This window comes from Monodon monoceros, unplaced genomic scaffold, assembly GCF_005190385.1.
Source record: "Monodon monoceros isolate NGI ecotype Baffin Bay Population unplaced genomic scaffold, NGI_Narwhal_1 Super_Scaffold_12, whole genome shotgun sequence".
NCBI classification, from domain to species: Eukaryota; Metazoa; Chordata; class Mammalia; order Artiodactyla; family Monodontidae; genus Monodon; species Monodon monoceros.
Genome location: NW_021703768.1, coordinates 159437785 through 159455956, shown reverse-complemented (window position 1 = coordinate 159455956; position 18172 = coordinate 159437785). Strand labels below are relative to the sequence as shown.

The following is an 18172-nucleotide window of genomic DNA, read 5'->3' as shown; positions in this document are numbered from 1 at the left end:
ATTAAAAAAAAAAAAAACCAAACCGGGAAGACGAGGCTTTTTTTTTTTTTTTTAGGGAGTGGAGGAAAAACTACATGTTTAAGTTAAGCTCACTAAAAACAAAATGGGGGCCACAGACCCCCCCGATAACGTTTTTTTAAAAAAAACACACGGCGAGAAGTGCTTGAGGATCACCGTCCGCTCCCGTAGCCAGGGAAGAGCTGGTTGAGGACGGCCTGCAGTGGCTGGTTCACGTGCATGGTGTAGCTCCGGCCCAGGTCATAGCGGCAGGCCGGGCAGCTGAACACCTGGGCCCGGAAGGACCTGTCCAGGCAATCCTGCGGGAAAGCGGGTGGTGAGAGGTGCTCCTGGCCACCCACTGTCCCCCCGGGGCGGTGTCGGCAGCCCAGAGGCCCCTCCTGACCCTCAGTCTCACTTGCCACTGCTGGCTGCCCATCACCAGCCCGGCTGCCCCAGGCTCAAAGACGCCAAGGTCGGGAATTCCCTGGCGGTCCAGTGGTTAGGACTCCGCACTTTCATTGCTATGGGAGCGGGTTCAATCCTTGGTCAGGGAACTAAGATCCCACAAGCCGAGCGGTGTGGCAAAAAAAAAAAAAAAAAAGACTCCAAGGTCATCCCGGCCACCAGGCCCGTGTACCTGCAGGTCACACCACCTGACAGGTCCATGCCCTGGCTCTCTTGTCACCGTGCCTCGGCTCAAGTCCCCTCCTCAGAGGACCCCTCCTTGAAGCCCCTGGAACATCCCCGCCTCACCTCACCCTGTCTGCTTTCAAAACAGCACCTTCCGCCTTCTGGAATCATCTTGTCGACTAACCTGCTGGCGTGTAACACACCAGACACTCCCCAGGATGGGGGCTGTGTCTCCCTGAATCTCCCGGCACCAAGCACAGGACCCAACCCAGAGCAGATGCTCAAGGAACATGTGTCGGTGAGAAGACGGGAGACGAGGGAGGAAGGAGGGGGTCTGGATGCTGAGCCAGACTTCTGGGTTTGAACCCACTTGTCAACCCAGCGACGCCAGGGGAAGAGCCAGGTGGAGCCTGAGCTGTGAGGCTGACAGGCCCTACCTCCCCGTCGGAGCAACAGGCCGAAGACGCCATGGGGAGCGGGCACCTGCACAGGTGCACACACCTGAAGGATGGCGCCAGGCAGCTGGGTGAGGGGCAACACCAAGCTGGTGAAAACCTGCTGCTGCCACGTCACGCTACCGCTGGACGCAGACGGCTGCTTTTGATCCCTATTTTTAAAAAGTCCTGGACTTCCCTGGTGGTCCAGTGGTTAAAAATCCACCTGTCGATGCAGGGGACACGGGTTCGAGTCCTGGTCCAGGAAGATCCCACATGCCGCGGAGCAACTAAGCCAGTGCGCCACAACTACTGAGCCTGTGCTCTAGAGCCCGCGTGCCACAACTATGGAGCCCACGGGCCACAACTACTGAAGCCCGTGCGCCACAACTACTGAGCCCACCCTCCTAGAGCCCGTGCTCTGAAACAAAAGAAGCCACCGCAATGAGAAGCCTGTGCACCACAACAAAGAGTAGCCCCCGCTCGCCACAGCTAGAGAAAGTGCAAGCACAGCAATGAAGACCCAGCACAGTCAAAAAAATACAACAAAGACGAAAAAAAATAAACTCCTGTGTTCTTGTCCAATATAAGGTCTATAGCCTAATCCCAGGCACAAGAGGTAGTGCTTTCTGCTCAACACACTAAGACTTGGGTTCAAAATCAGGTTCTGGATCGCTGCACGATTCACAATGGCCAAAAGGTGGAAACACCAAGAGTCCATCCACGGATGATGGCTAAACACAATGTGGTCCATCCACGCGCTGCCATGTGACTCAGCCTTCAAAAGGAAAGAGGTTCTGACACACGTGACAACATGGATGAGCCTGAACATGATGCTCAGTGAGAGAAGCCAGACACAGAAGGAAAGACACTGTCTGATTCCACTCATGCAAGGTCCTTAGAAGTGAGATCCACAGAGACAGGAAGTAGATGGTGGGGGCCGGGGGCTGGGGGAGGGGCTGGGGAGTGAGTGGTTCATGGGGACAGAGTTTCAGTTTGGGAGGATGAGAAAGTTCTGGGGATGGACAGTGGGGACGGTTGCACAACAATGTGAATGTACTTAATGCCACTGAGCTGGGCACCTAAAAAATAGTTAAAACGGTAAAGGTTATGGTATCTGTATATTACCACAGTAAAAATATTTTAATAGAGTAAAAACAAAATCAAATGCTGGGACATCAGGGTGGAGGGTCAAAGCCATTTCCCCACAGCCCCTCAGACGCTGAGCTCACTGGAGACGAACGACAGTCGTGAGGATGCCCAGGACAGACACGCACTCACCAGGGCCACCTCCTTCACACTGGAGGCGCAGCGGCCGCAGGTGTGGTGACTCCCTGAGCCGCTCGGCCTGACCTCGCACGCGCCCCGCGTCTCAGTGTCCAACTGCGCGCTGGCCGGGTACACCTCAAAGCCAGAAGGGTGCTGCGATGCCCCTTTCCACGGGGCAAAGGGGCTCAGCACGGTTACAGGCTTTCCAAGGTCACACGGCCAGAAAGGGCAAAGCCAGGGGTCAAAGCCACACTGCCGACCCCGACGATGTGTTCTCACCCCGCCCCGCCAAGCCTCTGAGCCCCCTCGGGCTCCACACGGCCTCAGACACCCAGGGGCATCTCTCCCGGCCACACAACTGAAGGGCCTCAGTCAGGCCACATGGCACGACTGCTGCCCAAGTGTCCATGTTCTCAGAGTCCATCCCCTGGTCTGATAAGTGACCCGACGCCCTGGACCCAGACGGCCCCGAGGCGAGAGAGCAGCTCAGAGACCCAGGGTGACCGGGAGGCAGGGACAGTCCCTTCTAAATTACGTGCCTACACTGCCCATGAGTTCCTACTGACTGACTCTGGCCAGAAGGCACTGCAAAGACACCATACACGCAGACCAGCGCTTCCCAAGTTGGGGGACCCCTGGGACCGAGTGGGTGGGGCCTCAGATGCTGCTCAGCCCCCCAGCGCCCAGGACACCCCATGGTGTGTTCACTCTGGTGTCGTTCACCCCGCGACAGAGAACGATCCGGCCCCAAACGTCAGCACTGCCTGGGGAGAGACCCTGGTCTGGCCGAATCTCAGCCCCTCCCAATCTCTTCTTTCAAAAGCATCAGATCGGGTACTGTTTCCCTCCTAAGACTGACCACTGGCCAGAACCCTCCAGCCCCGCCACCCGGCCCCCCTCCCCTGCCCTAGTCCCCAAGAGGCCCTGGCTACTCCAACATGCCTGTGGGTCTAAGCTTCTGCACAGGTCACTCTGCCTACCTGGGATGCTGCCCCAAGGACCGCCTCAGGTGGCAGGTTAATGCCACCTCCTCCAGGAAGCCTTCCTCCCTGCTCCTCTAGGGGATAAGCGCCTCATGCATCTCCAGCCCAGCCCACTTAGTCATTTAGTATGACCAGATCCCAGGCCAGGACAATAGCCCAACCTCTCCCACACCGGACCTCCAGGCATCTAAGAGGCTGGAGAGGACCAGTGCGTGGCCCCTAAGGAAAGTAGGCGCCGACCTGTTGAAGGCACAGCAGAGGGCCAGTGTGGCTGGAGGTTCGGGACGATGGCAGGGTGGGCAGTGGCTGGGCGAGGAGTTTGCGTTGGATTCCGGGTCACCAGGAGGGTGGGGAGCAGGGAGCAAGTGATGGGCGCCTGTGATTAAGGCTGGGGTGCTACTGTAACCCAGGTCACCTGGAAAAGAGACCCTCAATCCCCTCGAAGGGCTGGGGGCGGGAGGTGCAGAAGCAAAACCGGCAAGCCCAGGTTGGCAGCGTGGGTCCGATCACCCCTCCAGGACCTCCCGTCCAGGGCCCTCAGTGCCCACTCACCTTGCACACGGTGTGCTGGCACACGGTCGTGATCGGGCGGTACACCAACTCCTGGCAACAAATACACTGGAACGCCTCCTCCACTTTGCTCAGGAATTTCTGGAAGCAGAGGAGAGGGTGCATGAGCCCGGCAAAGGCTCAGTTCCCCAGAGTGAATGAGCACGACGGGTCCCCATGAGAGGCTTAGCCCTCGCCCCGGCCCGCATCTCATCCTCTGGCACCGGAGCACACGCAGGCTGGAGATCAAGACCGCACTCCATCAGCGCCTCTCTCGGCACAGAGCCCAGCCCTGAGACACACAGCACCGCCTGCCTGCCGCCCACTGCTCAGACCCCGGGCTCCAGCAACGGATGAGACAGAGAAACGCCTGCCTTCTTGGAGCCTGGGGCCCAGCGGGGAAGACCAGAGATTAAGCAGGTGAAAGACAGAAAGGTCACAGCAGTGCTGGGGAAAGGACAGCAGGGAGCCCCAGAAGGAGGGCGGTCAGAGTCCCCCTGTGGAGAAGGTGACCTGTCAGCAGAGAGACCCGAAGGACGTGGGGCGGCTGAATCACAGCCTCCTAAGATGTCCACGTTCGAATCCCGGGACCTGTGGACGTGTCACCTCATGGGTCAGAGGGGACTTCGCAGGTGGGGTTAAGGCCCTTGAGACAGGGATGACCCTGGATTCCCCGGGGAGCCCAATGTCATCCCAGGGTCCTTATAAGAGGGAGGCGGGAGGGTCAGAGGCAGAGAGAGACGGGAGATGCTGCACTGCTGGATACGATAGAGATACGAGGATAGAGGACGGGGCCGCGAGCCAGGGATGAGGTGCCTCCAGAAGCTGGAAAAGGCGGGAACCGATGCTCCCCTGGAGCCTCCGGAAGGACCAGCCCTGCCTACACTTGGATTTTACCCCTAAAGGCTCATTTGTTAGGGCAGCCACAGTGATTTCATGCCGGAGGGAGACTGAGCCGGGAGGGTTGGGGTGGAGGGTACTTCCCCAAAGAGAAACCCACGAGGGCAGAGGCCGTGCAATGGCATGACCAGGAGCAAGAGTCCAGAAGGAGAGGACATTAGCATTAACGGGCCGCTCACCCAGGGCTCAGAGGAGCTGGGTTTGACCCTGACCGTGAGCCATGGAGAGCCAATCCCCACCAGGCAGGGGCAGCCAGAGGACGCTGAGCCACTCACTTCCAGTGACCCATCAATGTCACTCACCCCACTAAGGCAGGAGGATCAAAAAAAAAGACAGCGCCAGTTTGGCAGTTCCTCAGAAATTTGAACACAGAATGACTTTACGATCCGGCAATCCCACTTTTGCGTTTATGCCCAAGAGAACGGAAGACAGGGCCGCAGAGACTTGCCCACCTGCGTTCACAGCAGCCAAAAGCTGGAAGTAACCCAAGTGTCCACTGAGGTGATGGATATACAAATTCCAACTGTACAGTGGAATATTACGCAGCCTTAAAAAGGAAGGAGAGTCTGACACCTGCCACAACACGGATGGACCCTGAGGACATGATGCTCAGTGAGAGAAACCAGACACAGAAGGACACACACTGTCTGATTCCACTCACGTGAGGTCCCTAGAGGAGTCGGATCGACTGAGACAGAAAGTAGATGGTGGGGACCAGGGGCTGGGGAAGGGGCTGGGGAGTCAGCATTTCATGGGGACAGAGTTTCAGTTTGGGAAGATGAGAAAGTTCTGGAGACAATGGTGGGGATGGTTGCACGACAGGCTTAATGCCACTGAGCTGTGCACTTTAAATAGTTCAGATGGTCAGTTTCATGTTTTCTCTATTTTATCACAATGGAAAGAAAGAGGGCCCCCGCCAGGCCCGGGCGAGGGTAGGGGGGCTCACCGGCCCATCCTTGAGTGACTTCAGGATCTCCGTCCACAGCTTTGTGTTGCTCTTGTCCTCCTTGATGAGGCTGCTCTGCTGGGTGGTGAGGCTGTAGGGCTCCACCTTGGTCTTCTTGGGTGCCCCGCGCGAGGACCCATCGCCTCCTGGGACAGAGCAGGGCGGGTGAGGGTGGAGGCCCCCCCACCCCGCCCCCCGAGCACGAGGATGGGGTCCCGAGTACAAGGATGGGGGCTGAGACACCCACCAGCCGACTTGCTTTTCCGCTTGCCCTTCCTGGGGGACGCGAAGTCCTCCTCCCCGTCGTCCTCCTTCTCCAGGGCTTCCCTCTTGCTGTTTTCCTTCTCCTTCTCCCTCCTGGCCAGGGCCTCCAGGTAGCCTTCCGGGTACTGCGAGGAGGAGAAGACAGGACGGTCACCCCTACCCGGTCCCCAGCCGGGCCCCAGCGACGGACTCTGTGCTCCCTTGGCCTCAGCTCAGAGGCCTGCACCAACTTAACCCTGGAGCAGTAACTAAGCACAGAAATTCACAGAAACAAACGTTAATGGCACAGCAGCAGTGAGCGAGATAACGCACGGTAGAGGCCCACCACCAGATCAAGCAAAGAAGGCAGTCTTTTTCCTTTTGTTTTATTTTTTGGGTTTTTTTGGCCGTGCCCCGCAGCTTGTAGGATAGGATCTTGGTTCCCTGACCAGGGATTGAACCCTCGGCCTCGGCAGTGAAAGCGTCGAGTCCTAACCACTGGACGGCCAGGGAACTCCCAAGACAGTCTTGGTATCTTTCCATTTCGATGAGAAGTAGGCAAACTTTTCCAGCCAGGGGCCAGGTAGTAAAAGTTTCGGGCTCTGTGGGGACAAAAGCCGGCCCAGCCCCTGGGGGATTGAATGGGCATGGCTGGGCCCCAGAAAGACTTTGTCTACTCACCACTGGCCCAGGGCCTTAGCTCCACAACCCGATTCTGATGCGTCTTGGACTCCTCTGAGCCCCATCAGGCATTATCTAATCAGAAATGGGGTTCTAAGGCACCTACAACCACATCCGATTCTCCAGTGTTTCATCAAGAAACCCTCAAGCTTTTCTAGCAACACAAACTTGCAACGAAGGCCTAACCTCCTCTCACCAAACAGTGACATGCCTGACCCATGGCTGTCTCTCCCCAGTTCCTCCGCCTCTAAAAGTCCCTGTGTTTGTGACCACCTAGAGGGGTGGGGCAGGGAGGGTGGGAGGGAGACGCAAGAGGGAGGAGATATGGGGACATATGTGTATGTATAGCTGATTCACTTTGTTATAAGGCAGAAACTAACACACCACTGTAAAGCAGTTATACTCCAATAAAGATGTTAAGAAATAATAATAATAAATAAATAAATAAAATAAAATAAAATACAATTCCCTGTGGAACAACCAGTGTGTTCAAAAGGCAACTCTTTGTGGCCTCCCGGCGGGGGCAGGGGGCGGGGCGGGGTAGGTGCTATCAGACTCTCAACAGCAATTAAGATTCCTTAAATAGTCCACCAGGACTTATCGGCTGGAAATCGGATCACCAGGAGGAACAGAAAACACCATAATTATAGTGCAAAAAAGCCGTACTCTGCACGCACTGGGTGAACTCTTGAAGATGGAGGATTCTGCTGCTATAAAGAGGTGAGTGATTGCTCCAGGGAATCAGTCCACCCTATCTTTACATTTAGACCTTGCTCTATTCTATATTTAGACCAATTTTATTCGTTTGTCTGCTTTGGGGGTAGGGAGAAGTGATGGACAGACAGGAGAAAGAGAGATGGGGGACTTCCCTGGAGGTCCAGTGGTTAAGACTCGCCTTTCAATGAAGGGGGCACAGGTTCAATCCCTGGTCAGAGAGATCCTGCATGCTGCAAGGTGCGGTCAAAAAGAAACAAAAAAACAAGGAGACAGGGAAGAGGGGGAGGAGAAGAGGGGACGGGAGGGGACTGGCCAAGAGAGAGGAGACCGGACTCCAGATTGATTTCAGATAAGCTCTTCAAACACAGCTCCGATAAGGAAGCCCAGCTCTCAGCTCTAACATCACAAAGCAAAGACGCAAACCTGCCTGAGCCACCCCTCCCCTATATCCACTGGCTGAAGGACAGGGATGGTACAGCCAGCGAGGTGTCACCAGCTCACAGCCTGGAAATCGTCCGGGACGAGAAAAACCCCAGAGAGCATGGCTCCCTGCTCAGACGCTCCCGGCCCAGGCCCCGGGCACGAGCTCCAGCTGTGAGCACAGGCCTGGACGCACCTGCATGGTCAGCCCCAGCTTCTTGATCCGGTCCTTCCCCTCCTTGGTCCAGGGCCCCGGCTCGACGTCATCCCTGCGCAGGAGGAAGCGCCACACCAGGAAGCCGGACTTGCCCTTCTCGGGCCAGTACCTCACGACCTGTGGGAAGAAGCGCGGGGTCAGTGACCTGGGGGGCAGGGGCGGGGGGCAGGCACGGGGGCCCCCACTCACCTTGTAGATGCCGTCATACCGGTTGCCCTCGATGGGGGCGTACTTGCTGTGCTTGCGGCCCTTGACGTTCCGCACCACCCGGACCGGCTTCCCCGACCGCCAGTCCTTGGCCTCGGCCCCTTTGAGGTCGTTGATGGGAGCAAAGCAGTTCAGAGCCAGCGCCCTGCGGGGAGAGCCGGGCCCGCACGCTGGACTGCATCCCCCAGAGAGAGGGGGTCGCGGCGTCCCAAGCCCCCGGCCCCGTGAACATGTGACCTTTGGAAAGTCAGTGCTTGAAGATGAAGTCAAGTTCGGAGGCGGTCAGAATGGATTAGGGTGGGCCCTAAACCCAATGACCGGCGTCCTTATAAGGAAAGGGAAACTGAGGGAGTTCCCCGGTGGGAACTCAGCGCTCTCACTGTCGAGGGCCCGGGTTCAAGTCCACGTCGGGGAACTAAGATCCCACATCCCACAAGCCACACCGAGACATGGCCCCAAAAAAAAAGAAGAAAAAATTTTTTAAATAAATAATTAAAAATTAGGACTTCCCTGGTGGCGCAGTGGTTAAGGATCTGCCTACCAATTCAGGGAACACGGGTTCGAGCCCTGGTCTGGGAAGATCCCACGTGCTGCAGAGTAACTAAGCCCGTGCACCACAACTACTGAGCCTGCGCTCTAGAGCCTGCAAGCCACAACTACTGAAGCCTGCGTGCCACAACTACTGAAGCCCGCGCACCCAGAGCCCGTGCTCCGCAACAAGGGAAGCCACCGCAATGAGAAGCCCGCACACCACAACGAAGAGCAGCCCCCGCTTGCCTCAACTAGAGAAAGCCCGCGCGCAGCAACGAAGACCCAACACAGCCAAAAATAAATAAACAATTTTTAAAAAAATAATAAATAAAAATTAAAACTAAATTAAAAAAAGAAAACAGACACAGTAGGGGACAGGGCCCCATGAAGACTGAGGCAGGGGTTGGAGTGTCACATCTACCAGCCAAGGGACACCAAGGAAGGACCCTCCCCTGGAGGTTCCAGATGGAGCACGGCCCCGAGACACCTTGACTTTGGACTCTGGGCCTCCAGAATTAGGCAAGAATAAATTCCTGTTGTTCTAAACCACCCAGTGTGCGGTGTTTTGGTACCAGAGCCACAGGACACTAACACGATGTGGGGGAAGACGTCACCCAGGAGAAAGCAGGTGGCACACAAATGCGGCCTGGGCCGGCAGGCCTGTCCCGACAAGGGGCACAGCGGCCTGGGGTCGGTGGACCGGAGGTCAGCTCAGCATCTGATGCAACGCCGCCACCTTCCTCAGGTGAGCAAGAAAGAGAGCTGCCACCGCACAGCTGTTCTCCCGTGCAGATGGCACTTGGTAAAGAACGGATTTCTTAGAGTTTTAAGTCCAGACTTTTATCACTGCTCACGAGCAGTTCCTCACACTGTCAAATCTCCTCCGAAAATGAGATTTTTTTTTTCTTGGCTGCACCATGTGGCATGTGGGATCTTAGTTCCCCAACCAGGGATCGAACCCACGTCCCCTGCAGTGGAAGCACGGAGTCTTAACCGCTGGACCCCCAGAGAAGTCCCCAAAATGAGATTTTTTTAAATGGCTAGTGAAATTTAAATATTCTACTAGACTAATACATGCACGAAAATGAACCCTTCCCTCATTTTTAAAGAAAGATATTTAGGCAAAGAGCTTTCTGGAAAGAAATACCAATTTGTATTTCTACCAACAGTGGAATGCTAGTCTATGCCTTGGCATTTCTCAACACTGGAGAATTTGGGGCCAACTTTACAGGGTAAACAAATAGTATCTCATCATTACTTCAATGTGTTCTTTGATCACTAAAGGTGAACAAATTTTCATGGCCACTGTAGATCTGTTACTTGGCAGAATGATTTGCATGTCCTTTGCTTTTTTCTGTTAGTTTTTCTTATTGATTTGCAACACAGCTCTTTACATATAAGGGCATAACCATCATCAGGTGTCATGTTTGTGGCAGACTTTTCCCCCAAGAGTCACCTGCCTTTTCACTGTACTTATGGGTTTTATTGGTGTAATTTATAATACTTAGGTCATCAAATCTCTGTCTTTTCCTTTGGGCTCTGTGATGCTGTATCCCATCCTGTAATCGAGGCTCAGCAAACTCCTGCCCACCTTGTGGTGTTGCAGATAAACTTCTACTGCAACAGAGCTGTCCACACTCTTTTACATGTGCTCTGTGGCTGCTCACGTGCTATGACGGCAGAGTTCAGTGGTTGCCACAGAGGCCGTGCGGCCCACAAAGCCACATACGTTTATTATCTGGCCTTTCGGGGGAAAAGTTTGCTTCAGTGCATCTGACTGACTCACAGGTGGACAGAGCAGGGAAGAGATGGACATTCGTGGTCCCTACGTTCCATCACACTCTTAATGGGTATCTAACTTCCTGCACATGAAAGCCCCAAACGGGACCCATCCCCTCCCCTGTGAAGCCACCAGAGGACAAGGCAGACAGACACGTGCTGGTGAAGAAACAGGAACACTCGATTCTGCAAACCTGTTGGTGTTGGTGAGTTTCTGATCACAAGACTGCTCTGCAGTCCGCTTGTTACCGGAAAGGTCTCGTCCACCGCTACCTGTGTACGTGAACGAGTTCCCGTGGTCCTGAAACAGATATGGAGGGCAGGCTGAACCCTCCGCGCAGAGGAGAGGAGAGACCCACTCAAAACAAACCCACACACACCCGTCAGAATGTCAACAAAGAATCAGGATGTCAGGATCAACTACCAAAGAAACAGATAATAACAAGTGTCGGTGACAATGTGGAGGAACTGGAACCCTGTGCACAGCTGGTAGGGATGGAAAATGGTGCAGCTGCTGTGGAAAACAGTATGGAGGTTCCTCAGCAAACTAAAAACAATCACCATATGATCCGGCAATCGCACTTCTTTATACCCAGAAGAACTGAAAACAGGGACTTGAAGAGATTTTTGCGGATCCAGGTTCATAGCATTACTCACAGTAGCTAAAATGTGGAAACGGCCCAGGCATCCACTGATGCATGACTGGATAAACAAAAATGTGGTCCGTCCACACACTGGAATATTGTTAAGCCTTAAAAAGAAAGGAGATTCTGGGCTTCCCTGGTGGCGCAGTGGTTGAGAGTCCGCCTGCCGATGCAGGGGACGCGGGTTCGTGCCCCGGTCCGGGAAGATCCCACATGCCGCGGAGCGGCTGGGCCCGTGAGCCATGGCCGCTGAGCCTGTGTGTCCGGAGCCCGTGCTCCACAACGGGAGAGGCCACAACAGTGAGAGGCCCGCGTACCGCAAAAAAAAAAAAAAGCAAGGAGATTCTGACACACGCTACACCGTGGATGGACCTTGAGGACATGATGCTCAGTGAGATAATCCAGACACAAAAGGATGAATACTGTGATTCCACTCACAGGAGGTCCCTAGAGAATCAGATCCACAGAGACAGGAAGTAGATGGTAAGGACAGGGGCTGGGGGAGGGGATGGAGAGTCAGCGTTTCCTGGGGACAGAGTCTCAGTTTGGGAAGACGAGAAAGTTCTGGAGATGGACCGTGGGGATGGTTGCATGACAGTGTGAGTGTGCTTAATGCCACTGAGCGTGCTCTTAAAAATAATTAAGATGGTTAAGTTTTACACTGACTTTTGCCACAATTATATAAAAACAAAACCAGCTTCCCACACTCACCACGTCGTCCTCATACCCTCCAGCCAGGACCAGGGAGTACGCCCCATCGTTGCTCCGGCCGTGGATGCCTGCCACATGAGGTCGATGGACCCCAGACTCGCTGACCTGTGAACACCACCGAGAAATAAGTGGCACCTCCTGGACCAGCCGCTGCTCGACGGCCCTCTTCACTCCCGCCTTTGGAGCCAGCGCCTGACTCTTCCACTGAAAGCATCACTCCTGTATTGAGAACCTCTGCCCCCGAGAGATCGAGTCCTGGCCACACCAGGGAAGGACCTGGCGTGAATCCCCAGCCTCCTGCCCTTGGGATAGCCCTCCCCAGTGGAGGGGTTCCTGGAAGGCCGGGGCCCGACGTCTGCAGGTACCTGGACTCTGAACCTCCACATGGTGCCCACGGGGATGCCCGGGATGGGGCCAAAGTGGTTGGACGGCACGATGGTACACTCCTTGGTGCGGCCCACGCACGCCATGCCCTGTCCATTCCAAAACAGAGGGGAGAGCAGCGTGAACGGCCGCAGGGGCGTGGGGGGCGGCAGGGGCGCACGGGGCGCGGGGGCCCCTCACCTTGCCCCAGTCCCGCTGCGAGGACGACGTGGCCGACGCCATCTTCGCCTTCTTCTTACTCTCCTTCAGCTTCTCGCCTGCCTGCACCACCTCGCTGGAGTCGATCCGGCACTCGGGGCAGTACCTGAGACCACAGGGACGTCACCCTCTGCCCGTGGCTGCACGGCCACCTCCTTCCAGCCCCCTGCCGTCCTGTGCATCCAAGACTGGGGCGGCGGCAGGGGGCTGAACTTGAATCCACGAGCATGACATAAGAAAGCGAGTTCCTCGGTCGCACGGGCCACATCTGAAGTAGCCGCGTGTGGCGAGTGGCGCCCGTGGTGGACGGCGGACCCTGACCCCCTCCCGCTGGTAATGGAAGTGCCTCCCACGGCGAGGCCAAGTCCAGCCGGCACGTGGCAAACTCACAGGGCAGCTCGACGGCACCTGCTCCCTGCCGTGGACTCGGTTTCCCCAACTCCACAGGGAGGGGACGGTGCAAACGACAGCCACTGCCGTTAGCAGGTCGGGGTCCTCAGACCACAGCCCAGCGTCACAACCGTCCCCTCCAGCGCCGGGGACACCCGCTGCGTTCCTGCCCGCCTTGCCTCCTCCCTGCAGGGAGCCAGGGCCCAGGCCTCGCACCCGCCCCCACCGTCATCGCGGGGTCACTGGCAGCCTCCGGGCACTAACCACTCCTCCTCGGTGGGGATGCTGCTGAGCGGCGGGCACAGGCAGTACGTGTGGAAGGCCATGTCGCACTCGTCGCACAGCAACTGCTTGTCGGGGTCCTGCTTGCCCCCACACAGGTGGCAGGCGCACATGCGACACGGCTTCCGCTCGTCGTCCTTGCAGTGCTTGCAGGAGGGCCCGCTCTTCCCTGGACACGGGAGGATGGGGTCAGCTCGGGCAGGACCCTGCCACACCGGGTGCCCTGCCCGCCCACCGCAGAGGGGCGGGATCGGAACTCACTTCTTGTCGGGTTTTCCACCATGGGGTTCCCCTCGCCAGGGCGCTCAATCTTGAAAACCTCGTCCACAAAGATGATCCGACAGTCGTTGAGAGAATCGTCCCTGCAAGAGACGGGCCGTTAGGACATCCCACGGGGCCAGCCCTGCCCAAGCGCCCGAGAAGACTTCGCCACGTCGACACAGTTCTCAGAGCCTGTGAACAGCTCCGTCTCTAATTGCATCAGAGAAGAGGCTTTTGCAGGGCACTGTGAACTCGATTAGCTACTCCCCTTGCAAATTCAAGTCCTACCAAATCAGGAACAAGGGGAAAACAACAGACAAACCAGAGTTTCATCACGCGATGCATTTGAGAGAATCATTTCTAACTTGCGGGTAGACAATGCCCATTTAACAAGGCCCAACAGGCAAAAGCAATAAAGTAAGGTCTGATCAAAATACAAAAACTCCTCTAAGTTAAAACGACCCCAGGGATCGTCCCACCACCTCCATCATCGGCAACCATCTAGGGAAAGCAAATGCAAGTCAGGTGTACAATTTCACACTGTCTGAGGACCGCATTCAAAAAGTAAAAGCAGATGGTGTCAATCTGAGGATGTTTTATGCAACCCAATGTATACAAAATATCATTTCAACATGTAATGAACATTAAGGAATTATTAACAAGCTAGTTCGCATTCTTTTTCAGCACTAAATCTTTGAAATCCATTGTGCATTTTACACTCATGACGCATCTTAATGTGTCCTGGCCACATTTCAAGGGCTAGGCAGCACGTGTGGCTCGTGGCTGTGAAGCTAGATGGGAAGGTCCAGATCTACCCACCAGTTCACAGGAAACAAAGGGACAGAGGAACAGAGGAAATGACACCGTGAGGATGCCAGTGGGAAATCCAGACTGTGCAGATTCTGTGGGACAAACAACCAGGCTTCCCCAACAAATAAATGAGTCTGCCTGCCAATGCAGGGGACACGGGTTTGAGCCCTGGTCCTGGAGGATCCCACATGCCGCAGAGCAACTAAGCCCGTGCACCACAACTATTGAGCTTGCACTCTAGAGCCCACGAGCCGCAACTACGGAGGCCCGCGTGCCTAGAGCCCGTGCTCTGCAACAAGAGAGGCCACCACAGTGAGAAGCCTGTGCTCGCCGCAACCAGAGAAAAGCCCGCGCGCAGCAGTGAAGACCCAACGCAGCCAAAATAAAATAAATTTTTCTTTAAAAAAGAGAGAGGGAGATCTGCCAACCTAACTGAAATCTGTGGACATTACTTAGATCTTAAACAAATAATTTAAAAAGAGTGAGCTGATTGGAAGACTGAACAATGACTGGCTATATGTTAAGAAATTAATTTTTATGTTGTAATAATAGCATTAAAACTGTCCCTTTTTTTTATGTCCCTTTAAAAGAGTCATTTTGAAGAAATATACTTGAAAATATTAACGGATACAATGAGTCGATGCTTGGGAGTTACTTCAATGTAACGGTGGTGGTCATAATCTCAGATGAAGGAAAATTAAAAGAATTCATTGCTAGCCAACACACCTTTATAGAATAATGAAGGAAGTTCTTCAAATAGATAGGAAATTAAAAAGGAAAGCATCTTGGAGGAAAAAGAAGGAAGAAAGAATAGAAAGAGCAGAAACATGGGTCCATACAATAAATTATGTGGGGCTTCCCTGGTGGCGCAGTGGCTGGGAGTCCGCCTGCTGATGCAGGGGACACGGGTTCGTGCCCCAGTCCAGGAGGATCCCACATGCCACGGAGCGGCTGGGCCCGTGAGCCATGGCCGCTGAGCCTGCGCGTCCGGAGCCTGTGCTCCGCAACGGGAGAGGCCGCAACAGTGAGAGGCCCGCGTACCGCAAAAAGAAAAACAAAAAAACAAAAAAATAAAAATAAATAAATTATGCTCCTTACGGGTTTTCTAAATCATATATGATGATTGAAATAAAAACCATCACACCATCTGATGCTCAAGACAGTGACTATAAAGGAATGTGAATGGAAGAAAGATTTCCACACTTCCCTCAAAGTGGGAAAAGAGATACCAGTATGCCACACGTTTATATGATAAAATCCAGAGAAACCACTGAGAAAACCGTATAAAGCAATACACTCCAAAAGACCATCAATAAATCAAGATAGAATCCTAAAAAATGCTTACATAACCCACAGGAAGGACAGAAAAAGAGCAACAGGAAAAAGAAACAGAGAAAACAAATAGAAAACAAATAACAAAATGGCAGGCTCAAGCCCTAACATACTAATAATTACCTTAAATGTAAATGGTCTAAATACAACTGACCCTTGACCAACATGAATTTAAACTGCACGAATCCAGTTATAGGCAGATTTTTTTCAATAGTAAATATGGCAGTACCACACAATCCCCAGTCAGTTGAATCCTCAGATGCGGAACCACGGATACGATGAAACCGCAGAGATAAAAGGCAGACTGTAAGTTAATGCTCAGATTCTTATTAATTGCACAGGGGTCAGCATCTGTAACCCCCGAGTTGTTCAAGGGTCAACAATGTATGCCAAGTGGGACTTCCCTGCTGGTCCAGTAGTTAAGACTCCGGCTTCCACTGCAGGGGGCACAGGTTCGATCCCTGGTCAGGGAACTAGATCCCGCACGCATGCCACAACTAAGAGTCCACACGCCGCAACTAAGAAGTCCACACACCACAACTGAACGATCCCGCATGCCACAACTAAGACCCAGCGCAGCCAAAATAAATAAATAAATGTTTAAAAATAAATAAATAAATGCTTATATCAGGCCTACAATAATCTAAGTTGCTACCTCAAAAAAAAAAAAAAAATTACAAAGATGAGACCAGGGAATTCCCTGGCGGTCTGGTCCAGTCCAGTGGTTAGGACTCCGACTTGCACTGCAGGGGGCATGGGTTCGATCCCTGGTCGGGAAGCTAAGATCCCACATGCTGCAGCCATAACTAACTAACTAACTACATAAATAAAAATATTAAAAAAAAAAAGAGAGAGCAGAAATCAAAGAAATGGAAAACAAGAAAACATAAAAAAGAAACCTAACAAAAAGCAGGTTATTTTTAACAATCACATCACTGTATCAGGGCCGAGCCCTGGGCCCTTGGCCCTCAACGCCCCCATTGGTCTCCTCCCTGGTCTCCCTGCGGCTATGCTGCCCCCTACAGTCCATTCCCAGCTCGGCTGCCCGAGTGATGATTCCTAATCATAGGTCGAAGCCTGTGACTCCAGTGCTTTCAGCTCTGATGGCTGCCAGCAACAGAGAATACACCCCAGTTCTGCACCACTCCCGGCCATACCCTGAATGCTTCCTTCCTCCCTCTCTCCCTCCACTCCAGCCCACTGGCCTCCTCGCAAGGCCACAAATGCACCAGGAATGGTCCTGCCCCAGGGCCTTTGCACTTGCTGTGCCTATGCTCAGGACACTGTTGCCCCGATAATCATGTCTATATACAATACATACAATGGAGTATTACTCAGCCACCAAAAAAGACGTTCATCATGAAACATGGATGAACATTATACTCGGTGAAAAAAGCCAGACACAAAAGTACAAATCCTGTGTGGTCCCACTCATAGGAGGTGCCTAGAGTCATCACATCCATAGAGACGGGAAGTAGATGGTGGGGGCCAGGGGCTGGGGGAGGGGCTGGGGAGTCAGCGTTTCCTGGGGACAGAGTTTCAGTTTGGGAAGATGAGAAAGTTCTGGAGATGGATGGTGGGGATGGTTGTCCAGCAATACATATGTACTTAATGCCACCAAGCTGTGCACTTAAAAATGGGTAAGATGGTAAGTTTTCTACACACACAGAGGCAAGGAAGAACAGGGCTCGGCAAACATTTTCTGCAAAGGGCCAGATGGTAAATATTTTCGGCTCTGTGGGCCACACGGTTTGTTTCACAGTTACCCAGCTGTCCTCTTGGTGTCCTCCTAACACTGAGCAGCCACAGTGATTCAGTGAACAGATGGGCGTGGCCTGGTGCCAATAAAACTTTATTTGCCCATCAGGGGCGGGGCCGGCTCTGGCCTGCGGCCAGCAGCCTGCTGATCCCTGAAGTGAAGGGCACCTCCATGTGGGTGTGTGTAGTTCGGTGTACGTTCAGGCCTGTTTGTGCACAGAGTAGCCCTGGAAGACGCCGGAAACCATCATGTCTCCAGAAAGAGGAGAACAAGGTGATCAGGGGACAGAAGAGAAGGGAGAATATTAACTGTGTGGCCTTCGGTACTTTCTGGATTTTGCCCCTTTTAGACTTTTCACCTGTTTGCCAAATTCAAAACGACAAACAAAAGAGAACAAGGAAGCTTGAAATCTCTGCCTGGGGCCCAGAGACAGTTCCCTAGGCGGGGTGAGCAGGTGGGGCGTGGAGACCCAGAGAGGAGGCAGAGGCCAGGCAGAGAGGCCGGCAGGCACTGACTCACCCGATCCTGACGTTGGCGTGCAGCTCCCGCACCGTCCGGGTCTCACGTTTCCGCAGGATCTCCGCATCGTACCAGAAGCCACGATCCTTGGGGTTGTCAGGGTTGTAGTTGACCATGACCATCTGGCCCACCTCCAGGTCCTGCCATTTGATGATGTGTCGGGCGCGAGCCCGGACGTTCCGTGAGTTCATCTGCACCACTCCGTTCTCCGGGTAGCTGGGGGAGGGGGGGAAGCCCCACGCTCAGACCCCAGGTGCCAGGGGACCTCACTCCCTTGACGAGAGAGAGAAGCCAGGCAGAGAGGGCCGCCTGGTGTATGGGTTTGGGTTGTGCTTATCACAGCAGCCTGGAAAGCCCCCTCCCCATGATCTCATTT

General features: G+C 54.1%; 1 protein-coding gene across 3 annotated transcripts in view; it reads right to left on the bottom strand.

Moving 5' to 3' along the window:
* Positions 1–37: 37 nt before the first annotated feature.
* UHRF1 (ubiquitin like with PHD and ring finger domains 1) overlaps positions 38–18172 on the bottom strand; it is a 31137-nt gene continuing 13002 nt past the window's right edge. For 2 of the 3 annotated variants that reach the window (XM_029217521.1, XM_029217518.1), the window contains exons 5-16: positions 17797–18012; positions 13377–13477; positions 13098–13284; positions 12426–12549; positions 12227–12334; positions 11862–11966; positions 10701–10807; positions 7969–8341; positions 5959–6100; positions 5712–5857; positions 3869–3967; positions 38–317 (exon numbers count right to left, since the gene is read on the bottom strand). In XM_029217521.1, coding sequence (XP_029073354.1) covers positions 171–317; positions 3869–3967; positions 5712–5857; positions 5959–6100; positions 7969–8341; positions 10701–10807; positions 11862–11966; positions 12227–12334; positions 12426–12549; positions 13098–13284; positions 13377–13477; positions 17797–18012 — 1855 coding nt within the window. In that variant the 3' untranslated portion in view covers positions 38–170. The remainder of the gene's footprint in view (positions 318–3868; positions 3968–5711; positions 5858–5958; positions 6101–7968; positions 8342–10700; positions 10808–11861; positions 11967–12226; positions 12335–12425; positions 12550–13097; positions 13285–13376; positions 13478–17796; positions 18013–18172) is intronic. The other variant, XM_029217520.1, reaches the window with a different exon arrangement.